Source organism: Mytilus edulis, chromosome 8 (genome assembly GCF_963676685.1).
Source record: "Mytilus edulis chromosome 8, xbMytEdul2.2, whole genome shotgun sequence".
Classification (NCBI taxonomy): domain Eukaryota; kingdom Metazoa; phylum Mollusca; class Bivalvia; order Mytilida; family Mytilidae; genus Mytilus; species Mytilus edulis.
In genome coordinates, this window is record NC_092351.1 from 24,319,593 (window position 1) to 24,339,573 (window position 19,981).

General features: G+C 31.9%; 1 protein-coding gene across 2 annotated transcripts in view; it reads left to right on the forward strand.

The window, feature by feature from the left end:
* LOC139485129 (uncharacterized) overlaps window positions 1-19,981 on the forward strand; it is a 29,369-nt gene that overhangs the window by 857 nt on the left and 8,531 nt on the right. Inside the window, exons 2-9 of one of the 2 annotated variants that reach the window (XM_071269279.1) lie at window positions 2,262-2,335; window positions 8,108-8,170; window positions 12,174-12,452; window positions 12,839-13,156; window positions 13,702-14,064; window positions 15,289-15,588; window positions 16,750-17,049; window positions 17,977-18,057. In XM_071269279.1, coding sequence (XP_071125380.1) covers window positions 2,278-2,335; window positions 8,108-8,170; window positions 12,174-12,452; window positions 12,839-13,156; window positions 13,702-14,064; window positions 15,289-15,588; window positions 16,750-17,049; window positions 17,977-18,057 — 1,762 coding nt within the window. In that variant the 5' untranslated portion in view covers window positions 2,262-2,277. The remainder of the gene's footprint in view (window positions 1-2,261; window positions 2,336-8,107; window positions 8,171-12,173; window positions 12,453-12,838; window positions 13,157-13,701; window positions 14,065-15,288; window positions 15,589-16,749; window positions 17,050-17,976; window positions 18,058-19,981) is intronic. The other variant, XM_071269280.1, reaches the window with a different exon arrangement.

The window sequence follows — 19,981 nt, forward strand, 5'->3', positions numbered from 1 at the left end:
TACATATATTTATTTACATTTCGTCTAACATCTAGACATTGAATAATATAGTTCCCTAAATATTTAAGTACAGACAAATTTGCATTAGTAATTAACCAAACAATTGTTGCCTCATTTGAGAGATATGAAAAATTATGACAAATACTGCTTATCTAAAAACATCTCCCTATCATCTTTGTATGCTAGAAAACTAGGAATAAAATGTAGTTCATCTTCAACCAGAAGGAGAGTTCATTTATTACAACACCTTTGGTCTCTTTCTATATAAAAAGTTTAATACTTGTCTCTCCATTTTGAGATCACTGATTCTGATTTACATATGGCACTTCTCAATTGAAAATTGTTTAAAGATAGATACATTTCTTTTGAAAAAAAAGCCAAGTTTTAATCAGGGCCGCAACTGGGTCTCCAATACAGAGGATGCAGGGGTCTGGGCCGCCGACTGAGGCACCCAGGTAGTAGAGAAACAGGGAGGCGAAGCCCCCGGCCGAAAATTAATTGTAATATTTAGGTTCGAAATATGTCTTGTAACCCCAATTTTGTATCTTATTGATAATTTTTGTTTCATATTTACTCTATGAAGAAATACATTAGGCAACAAGAGTGGGCTGATAAATAATTGCCTCGAATTTGATTCCATCAAAACATGAATCCATTTGCAGAAGGCAGGGGCGTAGCTAGGTAATTTTGATGTGTACGCAATGCCGGAGAAGGTAGTCATACGGCCGGGGGTATGGGGGCCGCTGAAGGCTCCCAGATGCTCTGGGGTAAATGGTGCAAAATCCTGCATTCTCGCAATTTCCGAGGACTTAAAATGTCCTCACAGAAATCTTACTTTCAGGAGAAACAAGTCCACTTTGGAAATAAATAATCAGAGAAAAACAAAGAAACCCGTACTGTTGGGCTTAACAATTTGTTTTTTTCTTTTCTTATGTGTAGTGGGTTAAAATGGCTTGATTAGGTATATTTTATTTGTTACCTAATCATGCTGAACCCACTTTACATTAGAAAACAAACTAATTTCTAAGCCAACACTGTGCAACTTAAATGGTATTTTTCTTATTGAGATAATACATAAATAAAAATTCGAATTAGACACATATCTTTATGTTTTATTTTAGGAGTGAACAAGCAGTGTTTTTCAGCTTTTTTTTTTCTCTCAAAGTTAATTATGAAAAATCAATGCCCATTTCCTTTCTTTTTTCTACTAAAGATGTCCAAAACCGTGTCTGTTTTAATTTTATTTTCTTAGTATATGTTCAAAAGACCAAGTCCAGATAAACGATTCGTTTTCATTGTATTTCTCAACTAGGTCTTCACCGTTTTGCCCGCGTTGCCGTCGAGACCGGCATACATGCAAATACATTAAGTATCTGAAAGATTCCCGGGTATCCTTGGTTTATAACATTTAACGTTTCCTGCAGCTTGTTATGAATGTTATAAAAATATCCAGTCCATTTTGTTAACCATCTCCGAATTTCGATCTTGAAATTCGTCTTTTGTAACATGGTCATCATCTGCATTTCATTAAAGATTATGTCCTCAACAGCTAAAGTAAGTTGGTCAATGTTTTTTGGGATTAACTTTTGTGCGACATAATGTGGCTCTGCTGTCAGAAGTCTTGTATTCAACTCTGCTATCAAATGATCGACGAAAGGTAGATACATGTTCAGTTTCATTAGAATGAATTGATGTCCATGGTCTCTTAAGAATGTCATATTTTATTCCATCAGTTATTTTGGAATCTTCAGAAAAGATGTCAGGGTAAGGAGGCATAGAAGACGTGACAATTGTATTTTGACACCCGGATGACTAAGCTATTTTAAATTGTTTGTATCAGCAACAGAATCACGATGCTGATTTCGTAAATGAAAAGGGAAGACTAGTATTCGGAACGGAATATAGCTACAAAGTGATCATTAACATATATATATTTTTTTTTTATTAACTTCATTACTTTAGTTAAATTCTTACTAGATTTACCATATTTTTATTTTTGTGAGATTTTCGATGTGTACGCAACTGCGTTTTTGCGTACGGGTTGCTACGCGCCTGGAAGGGCATGTTTAAAAGTAGAAAAAGCGGAACAAGTGTAAGCGGTTAACGCTGCAATAAAAACAACACAGCATTCAATATTATTAACGGGTCGATCCCGTTTTAATTGACTACTAGCATTTTGGTTTAAAAGTATGTATTTTGTGCTCTGTTTTAATGTAAATGCACAAAGAATTATATTGATACAGAGGTATGTTTTTCCATAGAAATGTAGAAGTATCGATGTCAGATGAGAACCCAAAGACAACACCAGCCAGAGGTGTATCACAAATATCTGATGGTAAGTAGACTTTTAAGACATGATACACAACAACATGTGGGGGTTTCTATTGCTTTGTTTTAAAAGTATAAGCAGATACATTGTAGGCAACACATATATTGATATTTTCCTTTTCTTTAAAAAGAATCTATTGATATTATATAAATGTCACGCTTTACATACACACGAATTTTGCATTGTAATAATCACGAGGTATTCTTTAAAAGAAATTGGCAGTTGTATTCATGTTAAATGAACCATTACTTTTTACATTTAAATATGTGTTAAATTACTTTGTTTACGTTTAATCTATATGTATTTATTTACGGTTATTTGTTTGGTTGATTAAAGTTTATAATATACATGATATATATATAAATATATGTCTTCCATAAGTCTTCATTTTCTAAATGTTCATGTGGCACATGTGTAAGAGATAAATTTGTCCTGGTAAAATATGTCTGGGCGGACACATAGAACTAGTAGAAAAAGTCTATGGTTACAAAATTTACTAGTATTTTTTGTCCGATGTTAGTAATTTATGTCCTCAGACTAATTTTCCTAGGAATTCTAGTCCATGTCATTAATATTCCTAGGTAAAAATGTCCATGTCCTCTTTATAGGAAAAGTATTAATGAATCAAATCATTTACCTTTAAACAATGGAAACTTATGAGTTTTGTATTTATATTTTTAATAAAATGTATGTCCCAGACTAATTTTCCTAGGAAATCATGTCCATGTCATTAATTTTCCTAGGTAAAAATGTCCATGCTCTTTATTTTGAAAGGTAAATAAAAATGTTATGTTTTGATATTGTTATAAAGGGCTGTGTATCAATTCTTTTAATAAAGTTTATGTTCCCATACTAATTCTCCTAGGTAAATTTATACATGTCCTGTATTTTAAAAGGAACGTTTTAATGAAACAAATTATTTACATGGAAATGCAATTTTTATGTTTTAAAATATTGTTCTGTTCAAGAGCTCGGGGATTAAAAATTCAATGAAATGAATGTCCCTAGACTAATTTTCCTAGGAAATCATGTCCATGTCAATAATATTGCTAGGTAAAATGCCAGATCTTTATTTTGAAAGATAATTATAAATGTTATGTTTCAATATTCAGTTTTAGAGTTGTGTTATATTATTTTAATACAATTGATGTCCTCAGACTAATTTTCCTAGGAAAATTATGTCCATGTCAATAATATTCCTAGGTAAAATCGTCCATGAACTTTATTTTAAAAGATCAATATGAATTTTATGTTTCAATTTTCGGTTATACAGTTTTGTATTAATATTTTATTAAAATCTATGTCCCCAGAATTATTTTCCTAGGTCATCATGTCCATGTCATTAACATTCCTAGGTTATAACGTCACTTTCCTTTATTTTAAAAATTTTTAAAAAATAATGAAACTTTCAAATCTAAACTTAAAATATGATTCTGTTTTTATTTTCAATAATTGTTAAAATATGATAAAATTATTAGTATGTAACGTCTTAGGACAATTTTTTCTAGGAAAATAAGTGCCAGACATATTTTGCTACCTATGGACTTATTTTCCTATTTTCCTTATTATAGAAATTTGTAGAAATGAGATGAGGTGGTGTAGAAAAATCGTAAAAACGTAAGCAACGAGGAAAACTTTCAAATAATATATTTAAGCAAATGGATTAAGAAAAAGAGTAAAATAACAAAAAATACCGAACTCCGGGGAATTTTTAATACAGAAAGTCTGTAATCAAAATGCAAAATCAAAAGCCCAAACACATTAAACGAATGCAGATAACAACTGTCCTGTCAGACTTGGTACAGACGTTTTTTTAAGAAGAAAATGGTGGGTCAAACCTGTTTTAAAGCTAGCTAAACCTCTCACTTGTATGACAGTCGCATGAAACTCCATTATATTGACAACGATGTGTAAACAAATAGGTAAACTTGTCAAAAATAGGGGTACAGTAGTCAACATTGTGTTATAACTTTAATTAATATGAAATTAAAAAAAAATATGTAACAAATAACCTCAAAAAGGCATACATACAAAGCACATTAGTAAAAATGAGAGACAAAAGTACACAAATTCACAAATTCACAATAACACATGACGGTATGTATAAGTACAGAGACACATCATATGTAACAAAGAAACACAAAAAGGCATATAGACAAAGCCCATAACATAAATGAAAAACAAAACTCATTTACCGGTACATATAAATATATATGTTAAGTCGTTGTTTTTATGTCATTCCAATGGAAAAGGATGCAACCATCTATCTTAAAGAGGGCCGAAAGATACCAGAGGAACAGCCAAACTCATAAATCGAAAATAAACTGACAACACCATGGCTAAAGATGAAAAAGACAAACAGAAAAAAACAATAGTAAACATGATACAACATAGAAAACTAAAGAATAAACAACACGAACCCCACCAAAAACTAGGGATGATCTCAGGTGATCCGGAAGGGTAAGCAGATCCTGCTCCACACGTGACACCCATCGTGTTGCTTATCTGATAACAAATCCGGTAAATGGTCTAATTTGGTAGGTCACATTCATGAAAGGGAAGGGGATTGTAGTTACGACGTAAGAAACATATCCGATATCATTTGTGAAACGGTTATTCCATAACGGTCAACCAACTCGTGATGGCGTCCGTAAAATTTACGAAGTGATGATTTCAACTTCACCATTTGGAACTCTTGATTTAATAGCTTCCTTGTGAGCAACAACCCTCTATCAAGAAAATCATGATAGGCAACGCAAGCACGGGAATATCGTATCAATTGGGAGATATATACACCGTATGCAGATGCTGCTGCAATGTTGCTACTTAGAAATTTAAAAGTTATAATTGGAAAGCTGAAATCATCTCTTTTGTCGTTAAGTTTTGTTTTCAACCGACCCTCATTGTCAATTTCTAGATGTAAGTCAAGATATGAGGCAGACTTAACTGTATCTGTTGAATCCTTTATCTCTAGTTCGATGGGATAGATGCGTTCTACATAGTCACCAAATTTTGAATTGTTTAGTGAAAGAACATCATCTATATGGCGGAAAGTAGAGTTTAAAGGATATTGCTAACTTCTTATCGTTCTTCCTAAGAAGTTCCTGTATGAAGTCAGCCTCATATTAATAAAGAAACAAGTCGGCAAGTAGAGGGACACAATTTGTTCCCATTGGAATACCGACAGTCTGTTGAAAAACACGTCCTCCGAACGTAACAACTATGTTGTCAATCAAGAAATCAAGAATCTTGTTAATGACATACCAAAGTAACTCATATAGCAAAATGTTAGCCTCCCAGCCGATAAGTGAAACAAATCAAGATGCACGAAACAGTGCTATAATCTATGGTCATCTTACACACTTAACCAGGTAATATTGAACACTTTGTTTCATAAGACAATAGTCCTTTTCCCCATCGCGTCGATGGTCTCGTGGAAGCGTGCGGCCTTCGTTGTGTGGTCTATCGCCATTCGGGAATAACCTGTCTTTATAAAATTGTCATTGGCTATTTATCCCCTTAAAACCAAAACTAGTATTAAGAAATGAGGAAAAGACGGATAGGCCTTGAGACAGAATATTGTCTTTTGGTGGACTGTTGAAGTAGCGTGTCAAAAAATCTGGTTCGGCGTATCGGTGTAATATAAATCAGTGTTCATCAGTGATTCATATCAAAATACAATATCCTCTTCCTAATTATTTGAATTTGACACTTGAAGTTAAACCGCCATTTATCCCAATCATCATCTTCATGTTTTCCCGAAAGATTATGCTAACTCGTTTTTAAATATGGGGGTCTGGTATGACTATAAAAAAGAAAACTATTCATCAAAGATCAAATGATAATTCGAAACCGACAGGTATAGGTCCCGAAATGCTTTATACAACTGGCAACAGAAGCATAATTGAAGAGAAAGATCTAAAACATACATAAAAAATGATGACAAGGCAGTTCATTTTTCTCTCTCTTAAAAACAAGTGTAAACACATTTATAAAAAGAAAGCAATGGTTATTCGTCCGGCTAGCGGGAAAAATAGAAAAAAAATGTCTATTGGTCTGACCATCCGGAAGAGTATCTGCTATCTCGTATTATGCTATTAATCCGGCAAAACATGACCAATAACAATGAATATATGTTTGGTTAAGTGGTTATTGTAGCATTCAATGGAGAATTAAGTGGGAAATAATTTCCTTAAATGCAAAAAATTAAAATAACACGTTTGATGATTTCTTGCGTCCGAAGCGCTTTTCTGGATTTACCTTCATCAGGAACGCTCAAAGCCAAACATTTGAAACATTTCGAAGATGTATAAGTACCGAAACCGTTGAAGAGCTATATGTCACAAATACCTAAAATAAATAGCCAAATTCGTCTAAAGCCAACTTTGCCTGAGGGAGGTGAAACCTTAGTTTCTTAATAATTTCAAAATTTATAAACGGAAAATTTAAGTAAAGTTTTTTAAATCCTGTCAGTACCAAAGTACTGACTACTGAGTTGATGATACCATCGGGGACTGATAGTCCACTAGCAGAGGTATGGACCCAGTGATGTAAAAACTTGAAAATAACACGTTTGATAATTTCTTGCGTCCAAAGCGCTTTTCTGGATTTACCTTCTTCAGGAAATGAAAGTCTTAAAAAATATATTTACATAAAACATTGTGCACATGATCAGAGAAGAAACAACAAGTGCAATTGAGTCATATAACAGATCATTAAAGAAAAGAGGCAGACAAAAAGGCTATTATATTATACTACTGTTGCCTGAAGTTATCACCACCGGACCAAAATCTCTGCTGTTGAACAATCTGTCCCCAAGCTTTCTACCAGTTGGGTAGCATAACAGCATGAAAACTAGTAGGCGGTATACTACTGTTGCCTTTTTATTTTATCACCACCGGTCCGGAATCTCTGCTGGTGGACAATTTTTCCCTAAGGGCAATCTGTCCCCAAGCTTTCTACCAGTCCGGTAGCCTAACAGCATGAACACTAGTATTGGATATTCTACTGTTGCCTTTATTATAAGACCTTCATAAATTCATAAATATTTTTATGTTTATGTGCTGTGTCCTATCTTTATCTGGTAATATATTTTAATAGTTTTCGATATAGCATGTATCCTTACATTATCTGAATGACAAACATTTTGACGATAGTATATCTGAGGTTTAAGATTTATTGAAATACAATGTAGGTCAAATATTTTTTGTTTTAAACTAACACTTATCCATTATACGCACAAAATAGATGTGACCACGAAATATTACTACAACCACAAGTATTGAGATCATATTTATAAAAGAAGGAGGTATGATAAGACCGCCTTTTTGGTCTGGTGTATTTGAAAATAAAACATAGATATAAATCTACTAAACAAAGACATAAAGACAAAATTCTGATAGCCATCAATGTTTAAGTTATTGAATTTCGTTCTACAGACTGGCATTAGGATTCAAACTTCTTAAATTTAGTGCAAACATCAAACAGTGGCAACATTACTTTATTTTGAGATCTTGTCATTAGTATTTCGACATGAACAATGGCTTTAACCCAAAATATTTTTGGGACAAAATATACTAAATGTTAATGAGTGTAACATACTTTTTGGTAAAGCTGTTGCTCATATATCATATATATTTTGACCACTATGCGAGAATGATAATTTCAGGTTAAACTTTGTGTACCTTACTTTCGATACAATTATGGTAATTCATTGTGTTTATCATATCACTAAAATGACCTGTTTTATTTAATTTGTTAATTTTGTTTCAATTGCAGAATCGGGTTATTTCAGTTTCCCTCCTTCTCCAGGTATGCTTCAGGTTTCTGTAATATTCAAAGGTACGTATGGTACAATTTAGTTCAATTTACATATAGGTTCTACTTGAGTCTTTGATGATTACTGTATTCACCAACTCTAGCTTTTAACAATGCACAGCAATCTCAGTACAACGTTATCGTTCGGTTCGCACTTCCAAACGCCCTACAACAACCCGGCATTATGTTACTACGATTTTTTTCTTCAAATTTAACTATCAAGAGCGGATACACATTGCACTCGAGGCAAAGAGGGTAAAGCGAAATTATCTGTATATCTTATTATCAAATAGAAATACTAATTTGTTATGGCAGGATATTACAGTAGTGTAAATGGTCAAATATATTTAAAGTAAAACGGGTTAACGGTTAATAAAACTAATTTATGGTTTGATAAAAAGTTACATGTAGTTTCGTAATTCATTATCCCCTGGTTTGATAAAGTTGTCATGTAGTTTCGTTATTCATTATCCCCTGGTTTGATAAAGTTGTCATTCACTCAACCACACGTCAGTTGTTATAAACAGGGGAGGTATGATGGGAGAGTCTGCAAAAAAAAAAACAACAAAAAACCCAACAACACGTTTTTTATATATTCGTAAGATACCAATGCTTTATAATGCCTCTTTCCAGCAAATACTAAAAGCAATTACTGATACATCTGGCCTATGTGAAGCTTATGTTCTTGTCATTGTCCAGCGTACATGATATTTTATTTGTACTATACTACCTCATTTGATAACATGGCAAACCGGATTGGAAATCAAATAAACATTCTGGAATCAAAGGAGCTATACAGTTATCCACACCACCCGAACAGTGGATGACGAACAGTTTTACAACCACACCACACATTTTCTTTCAGTCTTTCATACTGCAAGAATTTGTGATCTAAATTAACATTTTCTTTATGGCTTGTTTGATCTCGGTCAGTGTACGATTCCAGAATTTTAAAAAATCACATTTGTTTACAAATTCATCAGTGTTGTTTTGAAAATGTATCAGATGAGAAATTGTATAAACAATACAGAATTAAAGAACACCAATCGTATATAATAAAGAAATCAAAAGAAGACAAACTTTCGAGTTTATTTATCAAATGAAAGATTTTTTTGTCGAAAGAACAACACATCCTTGCTGATCAGATTATTACACAAATTTTATTTACTTATAATATCAGTTTTTTCAAATATTAATGACTCAAGTTTCTCGAAGAAATTAATAGTAGTAATTCGCATCTGGTGCTATCAGTTGATACCGTTAACATTACTGTGATATTTAATTTACACTTGTGCACCAAAAGAAAAAGAAAGATGATGCATATGGGAAGAATCACTCAGCACACGAACGTATGAAAGGGTTGACTAACTAAACAATCAATCGAAGATTCATTGAAGAGAAGGATACTTATTACCTATTTTATTTTGAATCCACACTACGTTCTATCAAATGAAGGCAAATTGTGTTACATGGGTTTTAGAGCATTTCATAGAATGCAACCGGTTTCTAGTCCTAATCAGTAGAAAATACTGGTTTGTGTTTATAGTTGAAAATTCTTATTGGTAACAAGATTGTCAAGACAAGTAGGCAGTCGATTAGTAGGACAATCTTTTATATCTCGACCCACATACATCGAAGTATTTAATACCAAAGTAGATTCTTAATTCGTATTCTTTAAGAAAACAATTTTAGCCAGCTGGGTACTACCCGCCATGTCATGAGGTAATATTTAGATGGCATTTTAAAACCTTTTCAGGTCTGAGGATAACCACTAAACCATCTGTTTGTCTTGTAACAATTGTTTTCATTTGACTGAAATAAAACTATGACTTTAAAGAACATCTAGACATATTTTAGTAATTTCAGTTTGGTTGGCCTATATGAATTAAAAAGGAGATAACATTTGGATTTCATGTGAGAATAAGCAGGTGTGGTGATATTACCAATGAGACAAATATCAACCAAAATTCAAATGAAGTGGCCGTACGTCCTTCATCAATGAGAAAAACCAATACCGTGCAATCGGCTATAAAAGGTCCCGACATGACAAATATGAAACAATTCAAGTGAAAACTAACAGCCTAATATATAACAAAACGATTGATAAAAAATACTGGTATGACAGACAAGAACCAACGACAATCACCGAACTTCCGATTTCTCACTTGTTGCACTTATGTAACGTAGCATGGTTAAATATGTTTGTAGTCACAACAATTTCCCCACTGACCTGGACCAGTGATGTAAAAGTACAACACAAGAACAAAATATTAAACCAGTTGAAAAAGGGTGCCACATTCTGTATACATTTTTATGCCCAATTTATGGGTATTATGTTTTCTGGTTTGTGCGTCCGCTCGTTCGTTCGTCTGTCCCGCTTGCGGTTAAAGTTTTTGGTCGAGGTAGTTTTTGATGAAGTTGAAGTTCAATCAACTTGAAACTTATTTCACATGTTCCCTTAGATATGATCTTTCTAATATTAATGCCAAATTAGAGTTTTTACCAAATTTCCACGGTCCACTAAACATAGAAAATGATAGTGCGGATGAGGAATCCGTGTACTATGGACAAATTCTTGTTTGTACATAAATTAGGCCGTTAGTTTTTTCGTTTAAATTGTTCTACATTGTCATTTCGGGGTCTTGTATAGTTGATTATGCGGTATGGGCTTTGCTCGTTGTTGAAGGCCAGACCGAAACTTAAAGTTGTTAATTTTGTGTCATTTTGTCTCTTGTGGAGAGTTTTCTCATTGGCAATCATACCACATCTTCTTTTTTATATTAACTCATCAGATCGACACAAAGCAAAAAAAAAAAAAAAAGCAAAAAAAAAACAAACATGTAACAAAACCACAGACATTTACAGTATATTTATAGATTCGCAAACAAAACAAAAAGACACAAAGTACAGACCTGAGAGTACTTGGAGTTACTAACAGCTAGTTAAAGACAATAAAAAGTAATAAAAAAATGATGTATCTAAGACAAAAATATATCAATTAGAACACATCCAACTTTCAATGAATTTAGTGTATGTACGTCAGTCATAACCTAAGAGAAAAACCTTATGCATTGTGAAAATACAGGTATCGACACAAAGTTGTACTGTAAATGTGCATATGTGTATACCAACACTAAAAAAATGGGTTTTTTATTTACTGATAACAAAAAAACGCATACAAATGAAAACAATATTATAAGATCAAATAACAGTGTTGAATTGCTTACCTTCTAGAATAAGTTTATTTAAAGGATTGATATGTTAGCCGGATCGTATCTTCAAATTCTATGCTCGATAAACGACGACGCAGTATAGAATAGGATGCGCTACTAAGTTTGAAATAAGTTATTACAGTTACAGCCGAACTTGCAATTAAATCTTTGTATATTTAAAAGAATTTGAAAATGTTTTAAGTAATTTGTGGTTACATTTTCCCAGACTTAATAAATTACTAGACTTATATAGATTATGCTCGTTGAAACCCATCACGTCACTGCATACACGGTCATAGCGAACGAGATGTGATATACTATACCTCAAGACGGTGCCAAAGGAATATCACCGTCCAAAAAATCTTGTAAAAGGCAATACCAATCTTGAATATCAGAACAAACGTTAAATATAAAATTAATGCATTGTTGACGTATTTTCCTCTATATTTGCGACTTTTAAACAAAGAATATTTAAAAAGAGTCTCCTTTATAACCATTTCCGAAAATTTGAAAATATTACTATCTTTTAAAATAAAGTATTGCTTCTAGATAACTTTTTACGTGAACGAAACAATAATTTTTTTTATAAAGTGTTTACCATGCATATCTCGTATCATTTTGTGTGAAAGTTTTCCAGTTATTTTAAGAAAATGGTGCATTGTCAAAGGACGATGAACATTGACAGACGACTAAGTGATTATGAGAAATTTAATAACATTTATTTGAAACCACTATACAACAGTTTCTCAAACTGAATGTACTGATCATTCTAAATAATAGTTTCTTTCACATGGTATATTTGTTTGTCGTTGCAGGCGTATGTAAAAGAAAAATACATCAAAACTTTGGCTTTATCAAAGAACAAATAAATCCGGAAATTGTTATTGAAGAGGTCCAATCAGATCCGCAGGAAATATTTTCTTCCCAGAAGTTGTCTGAATTGAGAGCTATTACAAAGAATCCTAAAAAGACTGACCTTCTAGTGAAACATATACTTCGAAGAGGAGAAGGTCCTTGTAAATGTTTTCTTAAATGCTTGCAGAATGACAATATACAAGCTCACTTCATTCTAGAACAACTAAGATTTTTGCCAGGTAGGTTTAAAGTAGAGATAATTGAAACATCAGTGTTTGATATAATATTACATTTAAAGCAAAGTAAAAAAAAACCAACAACTAAATTTTGGTTCAGAATTTTAATCAGATTGATGGATAGCGTCATACTTCTAAGATGCACGGTCTTCCTTATTATGCCCTCACAAATACTGTAAACCAACTTATTTTTACGAGCGTTTTGATTTTTAGCGACTTTCGAGAGTAGAAATTAAATATCCCCGAAGTGAACTATAAAGGGTAACACACGAAATAAAGTATCCGGAAAAAATGACTTGGTTTACATTAATATATAATTAGTGACTACTGATTATGTCACTATTGTGCTTTGTTCTGAGCTTAACAGCTTGTTTTTTTCATTTTAACAGATAAATCTGTTCCAACAACATCTGCATACAACATTGACATAAAGGACCTCCAGGAAAATTTTGATTGCATCATAGAAGAATTAGAAACAACTGATGTTATAGATCCACTTCTGGAATACTACGTCATTTCTTTAGATGACCACGACGATCTCTTGTACCTAAAAAAGACAAGAAAAGAGAGAAATTCTCAGTTGATACATACCCTAATTGGGAAGAAATCAGACAGCTGGATTCCAGGATTTGTATTTGTATTAGATCATACTAAGCACAGTGGACTATTATCAATAATACAGCATAAAGGAAAAAGGGTACTTCCGAGTAAGTTTGAACAAAATCAATCATTCGTCCTTTCAAATTTGTGCAATGTTTTTTTTTCAAGTATAAGAAAACTATATATAAGTGTTACCACTCTTGCGTTGTTTTCGAAATGGGATTGATATGTCAAATTCAAAACAATTTTTTGTATGCTTCCTGTTAGTTTATTTTGGAATATTTTGAGGTATAAAGTCTCGAAAATACAATTCATTTTAATCATTTCTTCTGTCACAGCAACTTCTAAAGACATGTACAAATAGAATTTTGAAGGTAATATATAATGAATGCAACACCTTTAAACCTGCAGTATGTGCTCCATTTAAATAGATGTTGTTTCTGTATGTACTATCAATTAATATTTTTTTTAAAAAGAATGTAATAAACATGATGTTCATAACATGTTGTTAATTTATCAAATTGATATTTGAAAATGATTGAAAACAGTGATTTTCATAAAAAATCAAGTGGTTTTGTTTTGCACATTAAATAAGCTTGATTGACATATTTTTAATTACTTAGTATATCAATCTTTGAAATGTTTGTTTCAGTTTTTACAGAAGGAGTTCTATTCAATTCCGCAGCATATGAAATGAGTATCAAAGTTAATGGTTTAAATGCTAATGCAATAGAGTTTAAGCTAGCTAGAAATGCAGAAATCGACAATTTATGTCGAAAGTTTGCTAAATTAGCAGTTAGCAACGTAAGGCGAGGATCAGTCTTGCTTATGGTGCACCCAATATCTCCAGATACATGGCGAAAATCATCTGATACAGAAAAGAAGAAGCTTTTAGAGGAATTCGTACATCAGCTTTTAGAAAGTCCGGAAGTGACGAAGCTTATACAAAAAGAGATAAATGTGACTATAGATGTCAATGAAATAAAAAACGTATTTGGCGACCCTCTTTGGAGAGGTAGGTGTAAATGGAAAATGATTTGCAAAACATTTTTGAAGTAAAATAGTGTATTTGCTTTTCAACTTTGTACTTGTTTTGGCTTTCTAACTATTTTGATCTGAGTGAAGACGACATGCTCGGCTGGCTTATAAAATTAAAAGCCTTGTACCTTTGATAACTTTTATGTTTAAGTGTATATATTTTGGTAACGTTTATGTTTAAGTGTATATATTTTGGTAACGTTTATGTTTAAGTGTATATATTGAGTTCTTGAAACTTACCAGTCAATTTTGACAATCTTGTCTAAAAGTAACGATATCATGCAACGTCATAGTCCCAGATCTGCATTTCGACATAATTATAGATCCTTATAATAATGTCTCTTCAGTGATGCTCGAAGCTAAGATATTTGATAACCATGAAAACAATTCAAACATTAAAGAGCTGATAAAAAAAAAAAAAACAACAACAGTAAAACAAAAACCGGACAAGAATTTTGAGCTATGGTTTGGAAAATACAATCCCTACTTTTACATTGATTTACATAATTTTATTACCGCATATTTATATAAAACAGTATCCATATGTTCATGCCAGCGAACGAGTATGGCCCACTTGGCTGGTAATATTTGGTATAAATAATCGACCCGTAGATTTATCGACCTAGTGATAGTCATAACACTTATGGTATTAATTTCACTACAACACAAACAGACGTCGATAGATAATTTCTCCTCAAGCACTTTGAAACTTGAAAATAATTATACAAACGTACAAGGAGCCAATAAAATTTTAAAGGGTAAAGTACGTATACTGTACCCGGACTGGAAATCAACATCAAATATTTTTTTGTTCAAAACGATTTAAATATTTTATTACACAAAATTTCAATCAAACAATATGAATAAATTCATGCAAGTTAATTGACACTGTATTATGTTCATTTAGTTTCTTTCTACACCCTACGGCACAAGCTTCATTTCAATTTAAAATCCATATATATGCATTTTGTAAAAAAACAAATATATATATTTTTTTTAAATCAACCATCACTTCTCCTTTCTTTTTGATAAGAGAAACTGTATTCTAATTGCTGGAATATTGTACATCATAATTTATCTTTTAACTTATTTTTATGCACTCCCAAACTGGTTGAAGTATTGCTATGTTTAGATAATCAAATTTAATTAACTAGTCAAAACAGTCGCTAATGTTAATATTAAACGTTTTTTTATCCATTAGTTAAAAAATCGTCAGAAATGTCACTGGCAAAGCAGCAACTTGAGGACAACTGGACATTTTTAACAGAGGAACTTGAAATAAGAAAAGTGATGGAATACTTAGTTGGAGAAGAAGTTATGTCTGACAGGGAAACACAAAAAATATTGCAAACGTCTGGAAGGAAAGACAGAACAAACAATTTTCTCCGTTATTTTAAAGATAACCTAGCTGATTCGAACATGAAAGATTTGATTGATGCTCTTGTGAAAACAGGTCAAACCAAAATTGCTATGAAACTAAAAACTGAATCAGTTTGCATAGGTATGTACACTATTTAATAGGAACACTCTGAAGTTAAATATAAAAGCATAGTATTTCATAACGTGATTTGTCAATTCTTTTCTACGGATTAGTTCGTAAATATTATATTTTTACAGTCCAGGTTTAAAATAAGAACTACTTTTAAAAATACAGATGCAGTAACTTACAGTAAAAATGTTTATCGTGAAGTGTTTTAATTGCAGGTTCGTTTCATTAGTTTCATTTTATGTATATATGTTTTTTAACTTTCAAGTATTTGAAATCTTTTTTTTTCACTACTGTTCTTTTGTGTACTCTTACGATGGTGATAATACACTGTCTAAAATAGAACAAAGTCTTGTAACAATTGTCTTAAAACAAATTAAACAGAAAAAAAATAAAATGGTGCTGTTATGTCGAAATAAATGTAAAAAGGGTTATTTTAAGCCTAAATAATAACACTGTGTTTAACAATGATTTAAGGAGCAGCAATGTTTATCCAACTTTCTTTGACATCCCAATACTGAGTACCTTTAAGCAATGCTTATTAGGAATTGAATACTCCTTTTATAAAATTATAAAATTATAAAATTATTGGGGTGAAAAATCGTTGACCAAAGTACATTTTGTCTTAAGAGCGGAAGCGATTCCTTCTTAAGATATGCGCAAGTTTAACGGTTTAACAAACCTATAAAATTCATTAAAGTAGCAGTCAATACATATATTCACATTTTTTTGCTATGGTTAGGAAACAGGATTTACATCAAGTTTTTCTTTTTTTACCTCGTGTTATCATTAATGTTAATTTTAATTTTTTTTAATTTGCAAGAATGACCCGAGATTGTTGTTAGCCAATCAAGAAAACATATTATTTTGAAACAGTATGTAATGAAACATTCATTAATGAAGGGTATTTGATACAGATTACTTTGGAACCAATCAATAAAATAAACCAGTTGAAGTTGATAGTGGTTAAGATGTATAAAATACATTTTGTGCTTTTCAACTATACATGTATAAGGGTGTTGTGATTTTTTTTTATGATTGGAATATATTGTACATTCCCTTAAAATCTATCCATTATCAAAGAATGATAAATAGTGTGCAGAATTTTGATATATTTCTGCTTCGGACTATCTTTTGTATCAATAAGTCAAATATACAATTTATATTTAAATACAGATTGTCTGAGAGAAACGTATAATGCAGAAAAGAACTATAATACAATTCTGGATGAAATGGTCAGTTCAATGATGCTACAAACAGTTGCGAAATTTGACGATGAAAAGATTCCTCACCACATCAAGAATATTTTAACACCCGAATGCGGCAAATCAAGAAGGGATCGAGCTCATCTGTTTATGCAATACGTTTTGGTGAATGACGACGTTCTACGATCATTTGAAAATGTTTTCGAAGCGACTAACTCTATTGATTTGGATAACTACAAATGCACTACCCACAAACCAGGTACTTCAAAAAGTAAGAAATATCAATACTATCGTACATTCGAACTCATGAATTTCTTGGTATTGTTAAGAAGCAAATGGTCAGCGCAAAGAATAGAATGTACTTGGACTAAATTTGAAACAAATGCTAATAATTATTCATAAGGAAAACAAGAAGATTATAATTTGATTGAATAAAACTTCTATATTGATCATTGCATAGATATCTTGCAGTAAATAACTGAATATTTATAAGCAGTCCACTGTGCTAAAAATACGAGCTGAAAACCCGATTAATTTATGTAACTTTTATTGTAATTAGTAAAATGATTATGATTGATAGAAACAATTTTGAAGGAATTTATGAAAAAAGTACTTAAAAATCGAACTAAAAAAAACCAAAAACAGTGATTTCTAAAACACATAATTAATTGTACATAAGTAAGTACAAAAAGTTCTGGACTTTAATCGTGCGTCTGAAAACGCTTTTACTGGATTTATCATCAGCAAAAAGACTGGAAGCCACATATTGAAACCATAGATGGTAAATATCGGCGTATTTCTGTAAAGGAACATAAAACCACTACTAACCGTGTATTAAAAAAGGATCACTCGTACTTACCCTATATGAAATGAACACGGTCTCCACACGTTTTTAAGCAATGCAATTCATAGGAATGTAAAGGGAGAGAGATAAATAAATCATATTTTACAAAAGAGAAGTTGCGTCATTACAAAAAGAGACAGATAGTGTTATGCATATTATAATATATATGAGGCCAGGTTTGCCTATAGGAGTTTGAAAATTTGAAAATTGTTCTATCTTTAAAATTTGACCAGATCGGTTTAAAAGTAAACTTGGCCAGATTTATGATCTTCTAAAATACAGTTATTGACAGTTGATATATTTTTGTTAATATTGGAAATACAGTATTCCCCATTGACATGTTTTTATTTACAGGTGCATCATACTTCCAATCGAATTTGGTTGAAGATACTAATAGAATTCATTGTTCGTTTACAGTCCGAATGGAAGCTAATGGTAAGATATTTATTGTTTGAATAGCTAAGTTTTATCGGTCTATTAAGTGTAGTGCGTGATTTTGATATTTTGACCTAAACTGGACATCTGTTTCGTAACAGTTAAAAAAAATCCAAACTATTATTAAACCCTACACTCAGTTAACACAAACTTCAATTTTGAAAATAAATGATTGTAATGCATTTCTACTGGTAATGTTTGAAGCATATAAGTAATCACATTATGTTTCAGCCTTTTGTTATTTCACATTCGGGTAATAATTTTAATGTGTTATTATTTTGGCTCAAATCAAATGAACGTTTCCTGTCATGTTTGCCAATTGTAATTGCACTGAATTGCGGGACTTCTTTTACTTGATTTTTTCGTGAACTTCAAATGTCTTGATCTGAAAATAACCAAGGCATACATAAAATTGAGAATGGAAATGGGGAATGTGTCAAAGAGACAAAACAACCCGACCATAGAACAGACACCATCAGAAGGTCACCAACAGGTCTTCAATGTAGCGAGAAATCCCCGCACCCGGAGGCGTCCTTCAGCTGGCCCCTAAACAAATATATATACTAGCTCAGTGATATTGAACGCCATACTAAACTCCAAATTGTACACAAGAAACTAAAATTAAAAATAGTACAAGTCTAAAAAAGGTCAGCAGCATCTGACTAGGGACAGGCGCAAAAATGCAGCGGGGTTAAACATGTTTATGATATCTCAACCCTTCCCCTATACATCTCTAGCCAATGTAGAAAAGTAAACGCATAACAATACACACATTAAAATTCAGTTCAAGAGAAGTCCGAGTTCAACTTGAATGTTTGCCGAAGGTTAAATATAGTGACCATATTATTTTGTTAAAACATCAAGATGTACTTTGAATTCACTGTATTTGCTGATTTAATCTGACAAACTATTAAAATAGAGTGCATGAGTCATTAAAAATAATGTTTATTTAAACACAACACACTAACTATCTACACTGACTCCTACTAAAAAATGCAGACACACAAACAAAGACAAACAATAACGAATTATTTCGATTCTAATAGGACAAATACGGCAATTGTTTTGGATCGAAGAGCTGTAAGTGAAGGCATTATTTGCTGTTCCAATAAATAAACGCACTAATAAATTAACGTAAAAGAATGGAACAAACTGAATAAGTGACATGCTTAAACTATTTACAATAATTATTAAGATAGGTTTGGATGAATCTATATATGACAATTGTACGTATATGTCTTATAAATATATAAAAAATGGCTTATATAAACATCATCATTTGTTTACGTTTCTTTGTTTGTGATGATTTTCGATTTCACAAGCGTGTATTTCCCCGTAAAATGCTTTTGTCTAGTAGCCCATTCATAAAAAGGCATATGACGTGGGAGTACGATCGGTACAGCCCAAACACTATATATTCATATTTTGCCACGGGTGTGTACTCCAAGCGTTTGAAGGACGTCATGTTATAATAGATAATAATTTATTTTTATTATTTATTATTTTTCATAACATTTAAAGCTGTGGACACTCATTGAAAATCTGCATTAGTTTGTGACAAATGATGGAAAAATATATTTGGAAGTGTAAATTACAATTTTATTATAATTTGGAATTAGAGATACATTGTATTAGAATCTATCTAATTCTAGAAATCTATTAATAATGAATCATATCTTATTTTAGAGTACTATGTTAAACCATATTTCTGTTCAAAGGGAAATAACTCAAACTTACTCCATGAATCAGTTATTCATGTGTGTTATGAAGATAGATGTTACAGTTGACAGTTTTATGGGGTATTTTATGATTGATTTGTTTCCCCCAGTTTTAGTGTGTAAACCGGATTTGTTTTCTCTCAATCGATTTATGACTATCGAACAGCGATATACATGTACTACTGTTGCCTTTATTTATTGTGTGT